Source organism: Corylus avellana, chromosome 1 (genome assembly GCF_965113065.1).
Source record: "Corylus avellana chromosome 1, dhCorAvel1.hap1.2, whole genome shotgun sequence".
NCBI classification, from domain to species: Eukaryota; Viridiplantae; Streptophyta; class Magnoliopsida; order Fagales; family Betulaceae; genus Corylus; species Corylus avellana.
The window spans coordinates 28,507,352-28,526,209 of NC_142490.1; the positions used below are offsets into that span (position 1 = coordinate 28,507,352).

General features: G+C 39.3%; 1 protein-coding gene across 2 annotated transcripts in view; it reads right to left on the reverse strand.

Annotated features, from left to right (window-relative positions):
• VPS54 overlaps positions 1 to 18,858 on the reverse strand; it is a 56,749-nt gene that overhangs the window by 15,369 nt on the left and 22,522 nt on the right. For both annotated transcript variants that reach the window (XM_059579895.2, XM_059579893.2), the window contains 9 exons: positions 15,246 to 15,402; positions 14,962 to 15,050; positions 13,871 to 14,124; positions 12,674 to 12,845; positions 12,494 to 12,577; positions 11,983 to 12,404; positions 11,510 to 11,663; positions 10,915 to 10,996; positions 6,662 to 6,903 (listed from right to left, as the gene is read on the reverse strand). In XM_059579895.2, the coding sequence (XP_059435878.1) occupies positions 6,662 to 6,903; positions 10,915 to 10,996; positions 11,510 to 11,663; positions 11,983 to 12,404; positions 12,494 to 12,577; positions 12,674 to 12,845; positions 13,871 to 14,124; positions 14,962 to 15,050; positions 15,246 to 15,402 (1,656 nt within the window). The remainder of the gene's footprint in view (positions 1 to 6,661; positions 6,904 to 10,914; positions 10,997 to 11,509; positions 11,664 to 11,982; positions 12,405 to 12,493; positions 12,578 to 12,673; positions 12,846 to 13,870; positions 14,125 to 14,961; positions 15,051 to 15,245; positions 15,403 to 18,858) is intronic.

The window sequence follows — 18,858 nt, forward strand, 5'->3', positions numbered from 1 at the left end:
AGCCTCAACAATCCACTAATACCGATCTTGCCCTTCTTCTTCTTCCTCAAACTCACTGACCCAGCCGCCTCCGCCAGAGGAGAAGACAAGCTCTCCAACGCAGAGCAATCCACGGCAGAACGCAACCCCAAACCGTCATACTCCGAATCCCAACAAGACGACCCCGGAAGCAAATCGAGAGACCTCGGATACTCAACTGCTCTTGCCTCGACGCCCAGAGAAGATCGAAGGACATCCACGAAAGACCTCCCGGAATCGACCCCCAAAGAAGGACCATCCATTAGAAACCCTGCCGAAGATGGAACCCCCGACTCCGCCGTACCATCCGACTTGATCTGTGCCGCCATCAGTTGCCGAAGTTCTCCCGCGAAACGCCGCCAGCCCCTCCCAAAACGTCCCTCCGGAAGCCAAATGACTCCCTTACGACCACCCTCAGCCAACACCGATACCTCCAAGAACCTTCCGGCCTTATTACCTCCCCCGTGGACGATCGTGGCCTTATCACCCTCACGGTAAGATTTGGCAATTTCTTCCTTCACCTGAACCTGAATCGCCGCTTCCACCGTTTCCACCAACCACGACGAACACCGAATGCTCGCGTAAATATACCCCACGAAACCTTTTCTCCTCTCCTCCAGACGAAGGTTAGGACACCCAACCTTTGCCGAAAGGCAGAAGGTTTTGGCTTCAAAAGAGAATCTGCGTTCCATACGCCGAACCCTAACGCGCAGCACCAACCGCGCCACCGATCGCAGAAAAAAACTTTCAAAAATTCAAATTTTGAAATTCATCCGAGTCTAGAGAGAGAGAGAGATTGTCCGCTTAGTTTTAATTCACAAAAAAAATGCTTCTTGTACGTTATGCAGAGAAGAAAGAATTCTTATGGAAATTATTTGGAGTTGTCCGAGTATGGAGGCAAAGGCCGGAGGAGTTTTGTGATAATACCAGAGGGGTATCAAGGGAAGGGATGGGAAGAATGCCGGAAGCAATTGCAAAGGCTGAAGGTGCACTATGAGAAGCAAAAAGAAATGGCATCCCCTATTGGGGCATCGGAGGGGAAGAAACTAGTAGGATAGACGAGTGGAGCGAACAAGGAGACGCCACGGGTGGGGATCCAAGACTAGCAATCATATGCAGAGGCAGCGGTAGGTGAAAAGGGTAGGTGGGTCCAAAATTGATTATGGAAGGTGCGCAAGACAGGGAGATCGCGGCCGAGAATCTCGCAGAAAATGGACTCTAAAAATTCAAAAGCAGGAAAGTATCATGCAAGGCATTAAGGAGAGTTTACTTTCCTTGTAGAAAGAAATATCCAGCTGTTTGATTAAGCTGTAGATGGGTTGGGGGAATAAGGGGAAGGGGATTCCGCTGGGTCAAGTCAACGAGGGGAATGGGCTGAAGCAATGGGCGGCAAGGGGGGAGAAGGAGGATGGGCCAGGCCTTTCTTAGCCCAAACAAGTGTTGGATCCAATTGACAGGCCCTCTCGACAACAAATCATTAAGAGGTATCACAAAATTTACGTGCGTAGGCACCTACCCAAACGACTGGTACGCTGGCGCCAAAAAATGGTGGGTCAAATGGACCAATCGGAGACTAAGGAGCCGTCGGAGAATTGCCGGAGTAGGACGTCGTAGCAGACAGGATGTGTAACTGCCACAGACAATGCCAACAAGAGCGGGGGACACTCGAGGAAACCTAATATTGGGTTTCGCATGGCCATAGAGGCGGCAATAGGAGTGGGGGTGGCGGGTTCAAGTGAGCAGCCAAAATTGAAGCAGAAAGGGCCAAAGATGGGATAACAAACCATATCGGCGCTGTAGAGGATATGGGTCAGCTCGTCGATTAGGAATTGCAAGCTCTAGACATTGCCGGCAATATTGCCGGAGATTCAATAGGGACCGAGAAGGAAGCAGGATGCACAGAAAAGGCCAAAGAGGTGGCTCTGATTGTCGAGAAACCTATGGAGCAAAGCAAAATTGGGAGAGAGGAAGAAAGGGGAGAGGAGAGGGGAGGCAAAGAAGAGCCTGGGAGATGGAGCTGGGGTTTATGCACTGGTTGAGAGGGCTGATAAAGTAGATGAGATGGGGGGGACAGAGATGTTTGACATTCAACCATTGGCCATTACAGGGGCAAGAGAAACTCATTCATTATCTCCGGATTGGGTGTTAGAGAGGGTTTTAGAGTTTTGTCAGGATTTGGGATTAATTTGTGATGGGCATGAGGAGGATTTGTTGGCGCTGTTTACTGCAATTGAGGACAATAGACATAACAGAAGAGGGGGTAGTGGTCAACAAAGGAGTGCCAAATCGGGGAATCGAGGTAATCGTGAATTAAAGCGATTGAATGCACAGTGAACTATGATGTGAAGGGATCATCTAAAGTGAGTGGAAAAGGGAGGGCTGGTAAGTATTGTTAATGAAGCCAAAAATAATTTTGAGAGGTATGAATGAGCCTGAGAAAAGAATGAAAATTAGGAGGAGGTTACGAGAGTGGAAGGCAGATATTGTGTGTTTGCAAGAGACAAAAATGGAGGTCATAAATATTGAGGTGATTCAGAAGTGTATGGGGGTGTACGTATGTTGATTGGATTTACTTGGGAGCTACGGGTGCATCCGGAGGTATTTTATTAATGTGGGATAGGCAAGTGGTAGAGAAGATTGAGGAATGTATAGGGAGATTTGTAGTAGCCTGTGTTTTCAAAAGTGTTCCAAGAAATTTTGAGTGGGCTTTTGCTGGGGTATATGGTCCAAATGAGGATGGTGTTAGAAGTATTCTATGGGATGAACTGGGTGGTTTAATGAATATTTGGGAAAAACCTTGGTGTGTGTGTGTGTGTGTGTGTGTGTGTGTGTGGGGGGGGGGGGGGGGGGGGGGGTGGATTTAAATGTAGTTCGGACACTCTGGTGAACGATTACGTGCTCCCAGACATACACAAGCAATGATTGATCATATTTTCGAGCAAGGGCTTATAGATCTTCCAATGGTAGGGGGGCGGATCACATGGTCTAATCAGCGTGCAAGGTCCAGGCTCGATAGATTCTTGATATCTACAGATTGGGAGGAATACTTTCCAGAGGTATGTCAAAAGAGGCTGCCTAGGGTACTATCAGACCATTTTCTAGTGATGTTGGAATGTGGAATGGGAAGGGGTCGAATGCCATTTCGGTTTGAGAATATGTGGTTACAAACGGAGGGATTTGTGGAGCAGAGGAAGCGATGGTGGGACTCTTATTACTTTGAAGGTAATGCGAGTTATGTGTTGGCTCGAAAATTGAAACCTCCGAAAGCTGATCTCAAAAAATGGAATGTGGAGGTGTTTGGAGACATAGGAAAACGCAAAAAGAAGTTAGAGTAGGAATTGGGTAAGATGGATCGTATTGCAGAAAGTAGATAGTTAACGGCAGAGGAGTTAATTAAATGAGATGAGTGATCTCAAAACCTAGAGAGGACTCTATTTCAAGAAGAGGTGAGTTGGAAACAGAAATCTAGGACATTGTGGTTGAAAGAGGGAGATCGGAATACAAAGTTCTTCCATAGGGTGGCCAACTTGCATAGGCGGAAGAGCACGATTGCTGCAATGATGGTGGATGGGAACAGGACTGAGGATCCAGCAATTATACAAGATCATATAGTGCACTTTTAGCTCCAACGATGGAAAATATTAATTCCATTGATGAAGGGGAAAGAGTATGGATGGAGCGAGAGTTTGAGGAAGAAGAAGTTTGGGAGGTGGTGAGGAAGTTGAAGGGCGACAAAGCACCCGAACCTGATGGCTTTTCTATGGCATTTTTTTGGAAATGTTGGGAGGTGGTCAAGAAGGACATGATCGCGGTTTTCAAGGAATTTCATGAGAGCGGAAAATTTGAGAGGAGTTTTAATGCTACATTTGTGGCGCTCATTCCAAAGAAAGCTGGAGCGATGGAAATTAAGGATTTTCGCCCTATTAGTCTTGTAAGTGGGGTGTATAAAATAATTTCAAAGGTGTTGGTTAGTCATTTGAACTCAGTGTTGGGGAAGCTTGTGTCACACACACAAAATGCATTTGTTCCAGGTCAAATTTTGGACTCCATTTTAATGGCGAATGAATGCGAGGCTAGCATGTTTCGTTCTGGGGTGCCTGGTCTTATTTGCAAGTTGGATTTGGAGAAGGCTTATGATCATGTCAATTGGGACTTTTTATTATACATGTTAGAGAGATGCGGTTTTGGGGAAAGGTGGAGAGGCTAGATTCATCATTGTGTCTCCGCGATACATTTTTCTGTGCTCATTAATGGAACACCTGCAGATTTCTTTAGTAGCTCTCGAGAAGTGAGGCAAGGGGATTCTTTGTCCCCCTTATTATTTGTGGTGGTGATGGAGGCGTTTAGCAGAATCATGAATGCAGTGGTGGAGAGAGAGCTCTTGTTTGGATTTTCGGTGGGTTCGCGACATCCTGAGGTAATGGAAGTGTCACATTTACTATTCATAGATGACACTTATCTTTTGCGAACCAAAGGCGGAACAACTTCGTAATTTGAGGTGTTTGCTGTTGTGTTTTGAAGCAGTTTCAAGGTTGAAAATAAACTTGGCAAAGTCGGTAATTGTTCCTATAGGTGAGGTGGGAGATTTGGAAGGTCTGTCAAGTATACTTGGGTGTGGAGTGGAATCGATGCTGTTGACGAATTTGGGGTTACCTTTGGGCGCTCGTTATAAGGATCTATCTATATGGGGAGTAAGGTCATTGAGAAAATGGAGACTAAGTTGGTAGGGTGGAAGCGGATGTATTTATCCAAGGGTGGTAGACTGACGTTGATTAAAAGTACGCTTTCAAATATACCCACGTACTATCTTTCTTTGTTTCAAATCCCAGTGAGTGTGGCGAAGTGTATAGAACAAATACAAAGAGATTTCTTATGGGGAGGTGTAGGTGATGAGTACAAGTTCCATTTGGTAAACTGGTCCAAGGTTTGCATGACTAGGGAGGCTGGGGGATTAGGGGTAAGGAGTTTGATTCAGTTCAATTGTTTGTGCGTTGTTAGGCAAATGGTTGTGGAGGTTTGCCAACGAAGGAGAGGCTTGGTGGAGGAGATTAGTGGAGGTGAAATATGGTATGATGAGGGGTGGTTGGTGTTCCAAGGACCTTATGGGGTGGGAGTATGGAAATGTATTCGAAGGGGGTGGGACAATTTTAAACAACATGTGCGGATTGAGGTTGGAAATGGGTCTCGAGTTTTATTTTGGCAGGATGTGTGGTGTGGAGAGTTACCATTGAAGACTGTGTTTCCCGCTCTATTTAATATAGCATCTGCAAAGGAGGCATGGGTGGAGGAGAATATGGATACAGTAAATAGTGCTATTCATTGGAATGTAAGGTTTATTCGACCGGTTCATGATTGGGAACTGGAAGAGGTTTCGCGATTTTTCGAATTGCTGTATTCCCAACAAATTAGGCATGGTGGGGTGGATAAAATTTGTTGGATTCCCTCAAAAAAAAGAATTTTGAGGTGAAGTCATACTATAAGGTGAAAGTTAATTCGGGACAAGTGGATGGCCCTTGGAAGAGTAAAGCTCCTCCGCGAGTGGCTTTCTTCGTGTGGACAACGGTGTTGGGGAAAATACTAACGATTGACAACCTACGTAAAAAAAATATTATAGTGACGGAGTGGTGTTGTATGTGCAAGAAGAGTGGTGAATCTATTGATCATTTACTATTGCATTGTGAAGTTGCTATTGAGGTTTGGAATATGGTTTGTCAGTTGTTTGGTGTTAAGTGGGTGATGCCGAGTGGGTTGAAGGAATGCTTGGGAAGTTGGAGAGGACAAAAGGGTAATTGTACAGGTCTGCAAATTTGGAGAATAGCTCCTTTGTGTGTAATGTGGTGCTTATGGAGAGAAGAATGCACGGAGTTTAAAGGACCGTGAACTTGGCATTACAGAATTGAAGAAAAGGGTGCTTCAAATACTTTTCTCATGGAGAGTTTTGTGGCATTCTTCGCAAGTTTCAACGCTTGCGGAATTCCTAGATTTATGTGCATTATTTTCCAATTAAAAGTTTGTATATGTGGGCTCTTTTTGTATATTTCCTGTGTACATGGATTGCGCCCCTTGCGCTTTTAATAAATTGATATTACCGATCAAAAAAAAAATGGAATTAGGGCTTTACACAGGAATGCACATAAAGAACATGAAAAAAAAAAAAAAAAAAAAAAAAAAAAAACAGAAGAATAAGAAGGCTTTTTTTTATATATCTTTTTTTCTAAGCAAAACGAAAATATATATATATATATATATGTATATATGTATATATATATATATATATAAGAAAAGGCCAAAATCTTCTTTTTTTCATGATCTTTTGAGATCTTTTAAAGTGAGCATCTTACTGTCCAATGCATACTCATTATAATTTCACATTAGAAATTATAGTAGTAAAAATAGGTAACATTTTTTTCTTATAAAGAGGGCCCCATTGAGCATACATGTGTGCGTGTCACCAAAAAAGAACATGCCCATATTGCAAAACATTTTTTGTTTTCTTTAGAACTTCATACACATTCTTTCACACTTTCTCCTTGGTAATATGCAAATTGGGCAAGCAGTACTTTTTAATTGTAAATAATGATGAATCAAGGTGCTCTTCAAGGTCAAGTAATAAATAACAAAACCCCAGCAGAGAGAAAGTTACCTTGGTCAGGGAACGAGCAAACTGACTGGGTAGTGCGTCAGCATCTTCAGGTCTATTCCAGCTCTCAACAATTTGAGGCAAGCCACGCAGATGAACCAATAACCTTTCTCTCATTATCTGAATCAGCTTTGTATGTATTTCATCTCGGTGAACCTTAAAATCCTGAGCTACTCGATCAATCTCTGATAGCAATAATGCTTTCCGTGTCTCAGGTACTTTCAGAAAAAGAATTCTCCTGATATCTTAGTCCAGACAAAGAAAAAAGTCATAACTCATCCAAGAACGTTTTCTGTCAAACACAGACAATGAAATATTCACTGACTACATGTTTCTTGATTTACAAAACATGAAGAAAGAAAGCCCAAAAGAACAAAAATAGTCAAGTCAATGAAAGATTAGATATAGATATACTTATCAAAATATATATATATATACACACGAAAACATATAGTCAAGATAGCATAGGTGAAGAAAGAAAGAGAACATGCTAAATTGTGGTCACATTATTGGGAAAAAAAAAAAATCGAAACGCTAAAGAACTAAGCCAATTGTTCTAATTGCAAAATGTCAGACTTTATCTATTATTCACTGAACAAAAGATAAAGGTGAGGGTTCATTTTGGAAAAGATAATTTGTTATGTAAACCTTCTTATATGTCTATGAAGAAAGTTTTATAATATCAGCAAGACCAATAAGGAAAAGTCTATCACACTCATAAGCTCCTCGCCCGCTAATTTAACCTAAGGGATCAACAGATGTCTATGAATATGATTGAACCTTTCTATGCATCTCATTATTAGTGGTTTTCTTGATCTATATTTCACAGGAGTTCTTTCACCAATTCTCTTGATCTACTACAAATCTGAATCCAACCATTAATATGTTAATATACAATATACAATATGTAGCTTCAAATAAGTACACCTGCAACATATGGCAACAAACAAGCCACACATGGTCTATATATGTGTGTGGTTGTTCAAGGCATGATTCAATATATATGACACATTTCATTCTTCATGAATCTGTATGCCTAGCCATTTATTCACAGTCAGATGCACCTATATCACCTCCCACTCCCCTCCCCCACCACCACCACCCCCCCCCCCCCCCCCAAAAAAAAAATATATATATATATATATATATATATATATATATATATATATATATATATATTTCCCACCTTGAGCTAATTATATCATCATTAACAATTACCACATGAACAGTTAGTTGTATGTGAAGTTAAATAGAGAATCTTACCTTTGTCGGCTTATAGAACATGAAAATAATTATTTTGAAGTTCATCTGTATTACATAATTTCTAGTTGGCTAGTAAGATTTAGTTTAAGCATAGAATATAAGAACACTGTAGATCCACAATGTTTCCATGTCAACACTCACTGTTTTATTTGTTTGGATGGGCTAAAATACATTTTAGCTATTCAAACTTTTACATTTCTGTCAGTTTGGTCCCGCAAGTTTCAAAACTAGCAAGTAGCACCTTGAACTTTTGAATTGCTATGAATGTGACCCTTCCGACATTAACTATTGGGTTCTCATTTTCAAATTAGTGGCGTTTTACCTTCTTTGTTTTCATCAACCCTCTCTCTTTCACTCTCTCAGCTGCAGCCCCACTCTCTTCTTTAATCTCTTCTCACCACCCACACAACAATCCACACACCCCAACAACCCCAAATCAAAAGGATAAAGAAGGATGAAATAAAATCGGCTTTGATTCGTCGTTTTCCAAATTGCCAGGACCAGCTTCACAGTTTCATCATCATAATAACCATTTAATCAAATTGTATATTATTTCTCTCTTCTCACACACACACACATCAAGTTCACCCACCTTTTTATTGTGGGCCTTGCAAATACATGGAGCCTGCCATCCATGCCATGGACACCAAGTTCACCACATCAACGTCCATGAATTATCTTACATATTTTTTATATCTTCTTCTCAATCTTTATATTTCAATGATCTAATTATAATGAAATAGTTTCGAAGATAAAAGGTCCAAACCAAATTTATTTTACCCTTACTTCTCCCCTCATTTTGGGGTGGGGTGTTTGAAGGCTAGACTTTGGATGAGAGAGAGAGAGAGAGAGAGAGAGAGAGGAAACAGGTCGAAGGAGAGAAGGGGCTAAAGCGTAATATATTTGAAATTGGCCAAAGCGTCTTTTTTTAGGCACGCCAAAATGAAACTCAAAGAATCTTGAAAGCGGTAAGAAGCCCACCATTGTTTCACCCTTTCCACAGCCCCAACGATCTTTCTGACTCTCGACTTAAGAGTGGGTTTGGATCTGGGACGATACTAGTTTTTAAACCATGACCCATTAAGACATGCCTAAACCTTTAGTTGTCACCCTATTGGCTTGGACCAACAGTGGGCAGGATCTCAAACTTGGGCATCGACAAAAGAATTAGAAAGGGCCCTCCTAACGAGTTTGGGCTTCAGCTAATCGACTACAGCCCTGTCAAGGCCTACACCACTCTCGGGGCCAAGAAGACCCTAGCCCAACTCTAATATGACAATTAAATGGTCCACTTCCCCCTTTAGAGAAACCAATAGGTTTTTAAGGGCGTAGAAATCCAAGTATACACCCAAATCACTCGTCAGCACCGGTTGGATTTCAAGGATGCTTTGAGCTTTCCCTAGACGCTCCCCTACCTCTGGCACCTCGTGCCACCAGTTCACTTGCATCAAAGTGCCCCTATGCTTTGTAGTAATTGCCGAGTCTGCCTCGACCCTACCATCACCTCTGTGTACGTCCACTTACCTATAGCCTCATTCAAGGCTTTGAGCAACAACGCCGATGGATTACCATGTTTGTCAAATGAGAACCACCTTGAATCTTCAGGGTTGACAACCCTATATTCCCAGGGCTGACAAATTACTAGAAAAATATAAGTCTTCAGCAACTCGAAGGCAAAGCCTCTCCAACCCTTACCTTCTCTGCCTTCTAGTATAACAATGAATCTTCTACGACCACAATTTCCATACTCTTCAAGAGCCAAGAAACGCCTATGATTGTTAGAAAAACGCTGGGCAAGGTTGGCCTTATTTCCAACCCTAGAAGAGACTTCACAAACTCCTTCAACCCCTCCACTTGAGATAGAGCCTCCAGGATAGCAAACAGCCAATACACATTGACTTTACTTAAAATACCGATGGCATAACACCCCTGCTTCTTTCAATGATCCGTAAGAGAGAGACCCCCCTCAACCGCAAACTTGAAAGACTTTGCTAGAATAAAATTTATTTCAGCCTTTTGGATATGTAACACTATATCCGGAGCATTACAGGTGGGCAACACACATGTACATGAAAAGTATAAAGGGAGGCACTCTTAGACTAAATAAGCATTCAACAACTGGAAGAATATATACATAATGTATAATCCATTCATGTTTACATAGCATTTTCAATAAATTTGATTACGATTCTGAGATGATGATGGCAGATGATGGAGACTACATTTACCTAATCATTCTTTCTCTCCTCCTTTCATTTTTGGGTAGAGTTTGTGGTTGGTTGAAAAGAGAGGAAGAAGAGTGAGGATACATTTGAGAGAGAAAATTAAAGGGGGCACCACACATGTACATGAAAAGTATAAAGGAGGCACTCTTAAACTAAATGAGCATTCAACAAATGGAAAAATGTATAAATCATGTATAATCCCTTCATGTTTGCAATGTATTTTTCATATATTTGATTATGAGTATGATGATGATGATGATGATGATGATGAAGCGGTGAAATTGATTTCGAGCAATTTCAGAGATGACAAGTCCAAACTAACTTTACTTCATCCTTCTTTATCCCCTCCTTATGCTTTTGGGTAGTGTCTGTAGTTGGTTGAGTGAGAGAGAGATTAAATAATACGGGCCAAAACATCAAAAATTCAAAAGATGGTTACAATGTCATCATTTTGGGAACTTAATGGCTAATGAATCCTAATGGAAAAGCCACTCTTCGACTAAATGAGCATTGACCAACTGGAACAATGTATCCCAAACCACCCTCCACTACCCCAAGAAGAAAATGAAGAAAACAAGAAGATTAATAAGCAAAATTAGCCAACCAAGAACTTGCCATTCAGGAAACTTAAGAGTTCAACCAGAAGGTGCTCTGGAATAGAAACAATTTGTTATTAGAGTCTAATATACCAATGAATACGGATCAAATTCTCACAACAATGGTACAAATTTCACAAAAGTAGAAGCGTGCTAATTTACTATCACCTACCAGGGATAATAGCATAAGTAAAACTGATTACTTGACTTGCCAGGGCCAAGTGTTTAGACGTGATAGACTTCAAACCGGACACCTGCCACACCATTTCAACCCAATCAAAAGTTACAACAATGACCACCCTCAAAATTGAGTTCACATTGAAAGCATGAGATAAAATAGAACAAAGGGCGCCTAACATATAAGAAAGAAAAATACAATAGTTTATTGCTCTATAAAAGACGCAATAAGGACCAAGGTTTGTAAATAAAACCTATAGAAAATTGAAAGGAAAATCATTCATTATTCCTTTTAGGATTTTTGAACCTGACAAATAGTCGCAAGTAAGATCGCCAAAAAATTCCATGGTACCATTACATGCACGCAAGAAACTGTTATATTTGATAAACATGTCTTTCGATAACTATTCATATTGAACTAAAAAAATATAAAATATAAAATATAAAAAAAAAAAGACAGCATAACCCTAGAGTACTTGAAGTATATCAGTTTATATATTCTGAACCCTTTCAGAGTTTTTATGCGTCAAATTCAAAGGAAAAGTTTTGAGAATTCACAAATCATCTATATTGGGACAAAAAATTAGTACCTGCATGGCACCTGCACCAAGAACAAGCTGACATGTCCTTGTATTGAAAAATTTTAAAATTTCAACAACACGATGAACAATTTCTGAAGACAGTGCTGGCAAAAAGTTGTTCATATCAATGAACTCTGACAACATCTTCACTAATATTAAGCCACTGGAAGGAAAAAGAACAAAGAAAAAGATTACAGATAAAGAATAAAAAGTTTTTACATGAGATTAATATTACACGAAGAGACTCTCAATATGAAAATACTTAAAACAATTTCACATAAAACTGAGTTATCACAAAATATAAAGCAGAGCAAACACCTCATAATATAGATGAAAAGGTCTTTATAAAGACCAATAGATGCCATTAACTAAACATAAACTGGAAGTATCAACTACACTCAGACTACTTTTTCTTTCAAAGCAGACAAGAAAAAAGATTAAAAAAACAAAAAACAAGAAAAAAGTAAAATAAGATAACTAACCAGTTTACCATGTGATAACCAACATCTTTGTACATAAGAGTTTGAGAGGTAGATTTTACATGCTCCTTCATTTTATTATTGCTATTATGAGCCGAATTAGTTATGGCATCAGCTTTATTTCTTTCAATAGCCTCAGCCAAGGGAGTAGATTTCACATGTGCATTCTCTATAGATACTCCAATAAAATTAGCATCCTCAATTTGCTGCTGTGCTTTCCGTGGTCCAGTATCTGCCATGAGTGAAAAGTCATTGTTTGTGATCACTTCACTGTAGCTTGTTTCCACATTATTTTGAGCATCATGGAGGTTCTCAGAAATCAATGCTTCAGAACAAAAAAGTGAAGTGACAATGGCCTGAAATTCATCAGGAACATCTACTTCCACCCATGTTTCTTGGTCAAGCACTGCCTTAATTTTTGCCATCTACAATAACAACAAAATAATTAGTCAAGAATGACATACATAGGGTCCAGAAATAGACTTAATGAATGCAAGCAAGATCAAAAACTAACTCGAGATTCATGCTGAAAGTCAACAAAGGCTTTCGCCTGAGACTGCAGTGTTCCACGTATGCTATATCCCAACCTTCCACCAATCTGTTTATGTTAGCATAAAACAGTATTATAAATATAAACGAGAAGTTGTATCCTTCAATTTAAAAAGAAAAAAAAAACTGAGATGAACATGAATACCTTTTCTGTAGCAGTTATAAACTCTTGGGTGATGTTGTATATGCTTAAAAACTCCTGCAGTCTCAACTTGGGATGAATAAGAGCACGGACCCCAAGGAGCTTCGCCCATCTTCCATGAGCAGCATCACAAGCTGCAAAAACAGCTTCTGTGTTTTCTCTCATTACATCAGCCCTGTTTGGGGGACCACATTGTTCAGGATGTTATATTTCTTTGCCAAAGCACTTAATACAAGGTCAGGACAGAGTTTGGAAACTGAACACTTGATAAATGAGCCACAAATAATAAACAACCAATTTGAGCCAGAAATAAGGTTCTGGAAGGATTCCAAGAAGGAATTGGGAGCTGGCTTCACAGCCTATCTTGCATGTTCTATCCCAACAGTCGCTATACAGTTCCATGAGGGCCATCAGTTACAGACCATTGCAATGACATGACAAGTTTGATTTGAAAGCAGACAGATTGGTTGCCACTACCTGCCTTGGTAGTGGATGATACCATAATGTGACAATAATGGTTACTTAAAACTATTATAAACAAAGACAAGCTTGTGATCATGAGAAGTTCAGTTGAATGTACTTTCGAAAAAGAAAATGCAATGTTATCTTTTTCAAGTAAAAATAAAACAAACATAGAAGCTCAAGTATAAGTGGTTATAACATGTGAACTGTGATCCTCTTTAACCATTTACCTTATACATCCATACTATGGCAATGGGAACACAACTCATTACCTGCACGATTGAACAGGTAAATGCTGTAGTGCAGCATTGTGTTGGGCTAGTAATATATGAAACTATAACAAATGTACTGCATGCAACATTGTCATTTAATATATGACCCCACAAATACAATATAATATGAGTTAATTTCATTACCAACACAATTTTCTTTTTTTTTTTTACTGTAAGTTAAACACACACACCCAGCATGTCTTTAACCCACAACCTCACCCTCCACCCCATTCTTAACAAAACAATCATGTTTTTTCATCTGTGCCTCACCCATATTAATTTTCAAATGGATAATAATGTGCAAGTGTAACAAGGAAAAAACAATTTTGGAAATTCCTAGTAAAAATTTAATCTCATACAAACAAAATGAGCACATAGCTAAGCACCTCTGTGCCAAAACTTAAAAAATCAAGGTTTCATAAAATGTGAACAAATTTGTAAAATATAACCATGGACAAGGATTCACCTGAAATTTCTTGACATATTTGAGGGACTTGTGGCATCATTTGCTTTTCCCTGAAATGAAGGAACCTTGGCAGCTCTCTGAGGTAAATATGGCAGAAGAAAAGAACTTTCACCCTCGCTGTCTTGAGATGTTTCTGCAGTTGCAGCACCAAGTGCAATTGCAGCAGCAACTGAATCAGCAGCATAGTGACCATCAATGCTGGACATGATCCACTCAATGGCCTTTTTCACTTCGGCAGCCCGCACTAAATGTGCCTGCATTCACTAGAAGAAAATAAATCATATTACACAATACTTGCATGGAAATTATCAAGGAAAGGTTAGATGCTTCTTTGGAAAGTTATTTTGGCTAGCCCAAAAGCAAAAAATTCAAAAAAAAAAAAAAAGAAAAAAAAAAAAAAAAAAAAGAAAGAAACAAAGAAAAAAAGGCTTCACATCCGGTAGCCATTTTAACTAAGGATTTGACTAGCTGCTCAACAAATTTGACTAGCTGTTACATTGCTGAGCATTGTAGCTGAACAACACATCAATTAAATTTTTTTTATATAAGTAATGTTGTATATAACAAAAAGCGTAAGGTGCCCCTAAGTACACAGGAAAACCTACAAACCCACAAAAAAGACCCCAATTAAAGAGCCTTGAAACCCAAAATACCCTGAGGTAACTATATCATTCCCCTCTAAATTGTCAAATCACAAGCCACTTTCAGTCTTTTTGTCAAAGTAACTACCAGCTTCAATCTACAATCATATCAAAAAATAAATTTTGTAATTGGGTCATACATTCAATCAATTGGTTAAGCTGCGAATTTACATCTTAAAGCCTCAATGTCACCATACCAAAGGCATGTTCAAAACCTATCTTTAAATGCTAACTCACTACCATCAATATTACATGCTAATTCACTCAAGCAAACTTGTCAGTAGTGGTCAGTTTCTAGTCTCAGAACTAAAGCAAAAAATATATATTATGAAGCATGCACTTTACAAGTGGAAAACTCAACATTTTCCTTCTTTCTTTTTTTCGTTTCAGTCAATTAAAATTTAACCTAAATGCATAGAAAGTATACAAGTATAGTCATATACACATTACCCGTATAATCAAGAAAATAGTACTCAAAAGTTGAACAAAGCTTTCAGATGACAGGTTCCTCAACTTGCTTGCGAGTGATGCACCTCCACCTGAGTCACCACACAACCGCAAAAAGATTGAAACGAACAGAACACAAGCTCAAAAGAACCTATTGTGTCTGTAGAGAAGATTGGCAGATATTTAATCATATAAGAAATGTATACGATCAAATAATAATTACATTAGGTGCCTCGTTGCTAATAAACATGACAGACTAATAATGTTAGAACTTAGAAACTTCTCACCATCTGCATCAACTGTTCGCTCTCCAGGCGTGAAATCTGATTCCAATGGCCGGACAACAAGAACAGGAAGCAGCTCTGCAACTGCAGTCTTAATTGCAGTTTTCATATCAGCAGTAAGTGTGTCACGATATATCCTCAATACAGAAGGGAGCTTAGCCTGTTATTGGTTACCATACATCAGATGTTTACCCAAACTGAATCCAGATCTAACTTCACCATTCAAAAGTGGACAATAAATTCCAAAGCATAGAAAATAATTATGTTCCAAAGATGAAGGTAAACATGTTTAATAACAATGTAGTAAAGAACATTGACGATAATTTGATCAAATGTAAAGCACCTAGAATCATTGGTTAGCTTAAACCAGCAAATGGACTTTGGATCAAAAGGAAAATACTGAATATATCCAACCAAACATGCCCCTCTCCTTGGAGTAAATTACTTATCAAAAAAATATATTTCCAACCTAACATGCCAAGATGTTCTGCAAAAAAAATTCAAGCAGGCCCAAATTACTAAATCAAACTCTTTATTAAAGTCTGCTTAACTTCATTCATTTATCATATTACAGAATTCATGATTACTGCAGATTTTTCGAATATTAGGATACGTTTTATTTTCAACAAAACTTCTGGCTTCTTACCTTTTTCTTTTTCTAAAACTCATTGCTTTCGCCTCTTTTTACACAATTTTTGTACTAAATTCCTGAGATGTTTGATACAAATACAAAACTCAAGTCTTGTCTCCTAAATCGCTTAAATCATATTTAGCAAAAAGACCAATCTTCAATGGCAATACATGCACACGATACTAGCTTTCCAATATTCATAGCCTCAAGCTGAAAAGCGTTTTTTCCCATATTAATAAGATACCATGAAATATAGTTAAAGTCATGTCCCTTAACACAACATATACAAGGGACATATGCAGTATATATTGAATATAACTGTCAGAATGCTAGGCTACAATATATTTTACTCTTCTAGAAGGAAATCTGTCCCTACCAGCTATGATTCTCAGAATATTCTCCCCAATCATTGTAACTAATTCTCCTTATATGTGGAATGGATTGAGAGCTGCTGATAGTAAGATACAGCCCTTCTTTGTTACGTTATCTTCTATTTTCTTTCCTCTTGTCATGGTACCAGAACTTGGTTGATTATTCCCTTGCCTCTGGTAGCTTAAACTTCTTCTTCTTCTTTTTTCATTTCTATGTTTTCCTCATTTTTTTCATTTTTGGGTTGCTGTATTTGGTTGATGCGAGTTAAACATGTTCAGCATTTGCATAGCGTAGTGCAGTATATAAAGACAAAGTGGGGTACAGTCGTCTTCATCACCACGGTTGACATTGGTGAGGAGTCCATAGATCATCTTCTTCTTCTTCATTGTGAAGTGACAAGAAATTATGAGTTTTGATCTTCCTTCTTTATGGTGTAGAGTGCGCAATGCCTTAAAGAGTGAAAAATTTGTTGGCTAGCTGGAGAGGTCAGTTGGGAAGTCATAACATTTTTTTTTTTTTTTTGATAAGTAATGTAATATATATCAAAAAAGCGCAAAGCGCCTCTAAGTACACAATAATGTATACAAAGGAACCCAACCAAACACCCTAACAAACCAAAAACCCAGAAAAACCTCTAAGAGCACAAGAAGGTATACAAGAGGCCCAACCAAACACCCAAGAAAAGCCCTAGTGCACCTCAAGGGGAAACCTAGTGCACCTCAGGGGAAAATGAAAAAGCATTTTTCGACCCCAAAAATCCCCACAGACACCTGCCCTTCACCGGAGAGATGGAGCAATCCAGATTTTTGAGCTCTCTCATCCCCTTAACCTTAGGAGCAGAAGCTTCAACCACGGGCTCCCTCTTTTCAATGACGGAAAAAAGGTCCCGAAGTTTTTTGTCTTCAACTCCCCAAGACAACCCCACAACGGGAGTGAGATTCATCGCATCAAGCCCCCTATCAGAATAGCCCTCCTTCCCTTCCACCGAAGAATCAACCACAACCTTAGGAGCAGAAGCTTCAACCACGGGCTCCCTCTTTTCAATGACGGAAAAAAGGTCCCGAAGTTTTTTGTCTTCAACTCCCCAAGACAACCCCACAACGGGAGTGAGATTCATCGCATCAAGCCCCCTATCAGAATAGCCCTCCTTCCCTTCCACGAAGAATCAACCACAACCTCGGCAAGCATGTCCTTGTTCTAATGCAGCTGCTTTGTGACTTTTTCCTTCACCCTTCGGGTATACCACAGTTGGGACGTGAATATAGAGGAATAAATGGGAGTACCACTCCCATGAGTCGTAACATTCTAAAATGGGTCGTAACATTTTAGAAGCTTGAAAAATGGCACCTATGTGTCTAATGTGGTGCATTTGAAGAGAGCGGAATGCAAAAAACTTTGAAGATTTGAGATTTCGGTTGTAGAGCTAAAGACCGTTATGGTCAAAGCTCTTTATGCTTGGATGATGGCGTACAATAGTCCTCAGTTTTCTAATTTTACTGAATTTGTGGACTTGTATTCTTCTTTTTCTCCCTTTTAAGGGATCTATCTTTTTTTTTTTGATAAATAAAGATATATATATCAAAGGTGCAGAGGGGCGCAACCCTAGTACACCGGGAATATACAAGAGAGCGACTAAGAAAAAGAAAAAGAAGAAGAGAACATAAAAAGAAAATCTTAGAAGCTGATCACCATAGGCGCAAGCCAACTAGCAGTCCAAGTGAAGAGGGTGTACAAGAAAAAATGCATAAGGTCCTCTAAATTCCTAGCCAAGTCTTCAAAACTTCTTGCATTTCTCTCGTTCCAAATGCACCACATGAGGCAGAGAGGAACCATCTTCCACACAACTATCTTGTATACCTCATGTGTACTCAGCTTGCACCCCTTTGCGCTTTTCAATGAGATTGAATTACTTATTTCAACAACAAAAAAACATGATCATTAGCTTTTTCAATATCCAATTTGCAAAGCACACACCTATCTCTCCAGACCTGATCTTGCTATTAAGGCATAGCTATGAGAATGAAATCTAGAACCTGCATAACCCTAATGAACGTGTTCTAAGGCTTGCATATATAATCTTCTCCACAACCACTTTCAACATGTTAGCTAGAAATTTGGTAACAATTTTGTAAACTCCACCCACTAGGCTAATAGGACAAAAATTCTTAATATCAATGGCCACTGATTTGTTCAAAATAAGACCAATGAAATTAGCATTAAGACTTCTTTCAAACTTGCTTTTGGTGTTAATAATGAAAAACATTCATTATATCCTCTTTAAGACATCCCAACAAGCTTGTAAGAACACCATGGTAAAACCGTTAGGGCCCAGGGCCTTATCAGTGTTTCAGAGATTTCATCACCCCAAATACCTCATCCACCTCAAATGCCCACTACAACCATATGGCCTCAACCACACCAAAGGAGTCAAGAGAAATGCCATCCAAGTTAGGTCACCAGTCGCACTTTTTGATAAACAAACTATTATTAGTAAACTACACAATGTGCTCTCTAATCTCAGTATGATCGGAAGAAACTGTACCATTAACCAACAAAGATTCAATGCAGTTCTTTCTTCTATTCGAGTTGGACACTAGATGGAAGAACTTTGTT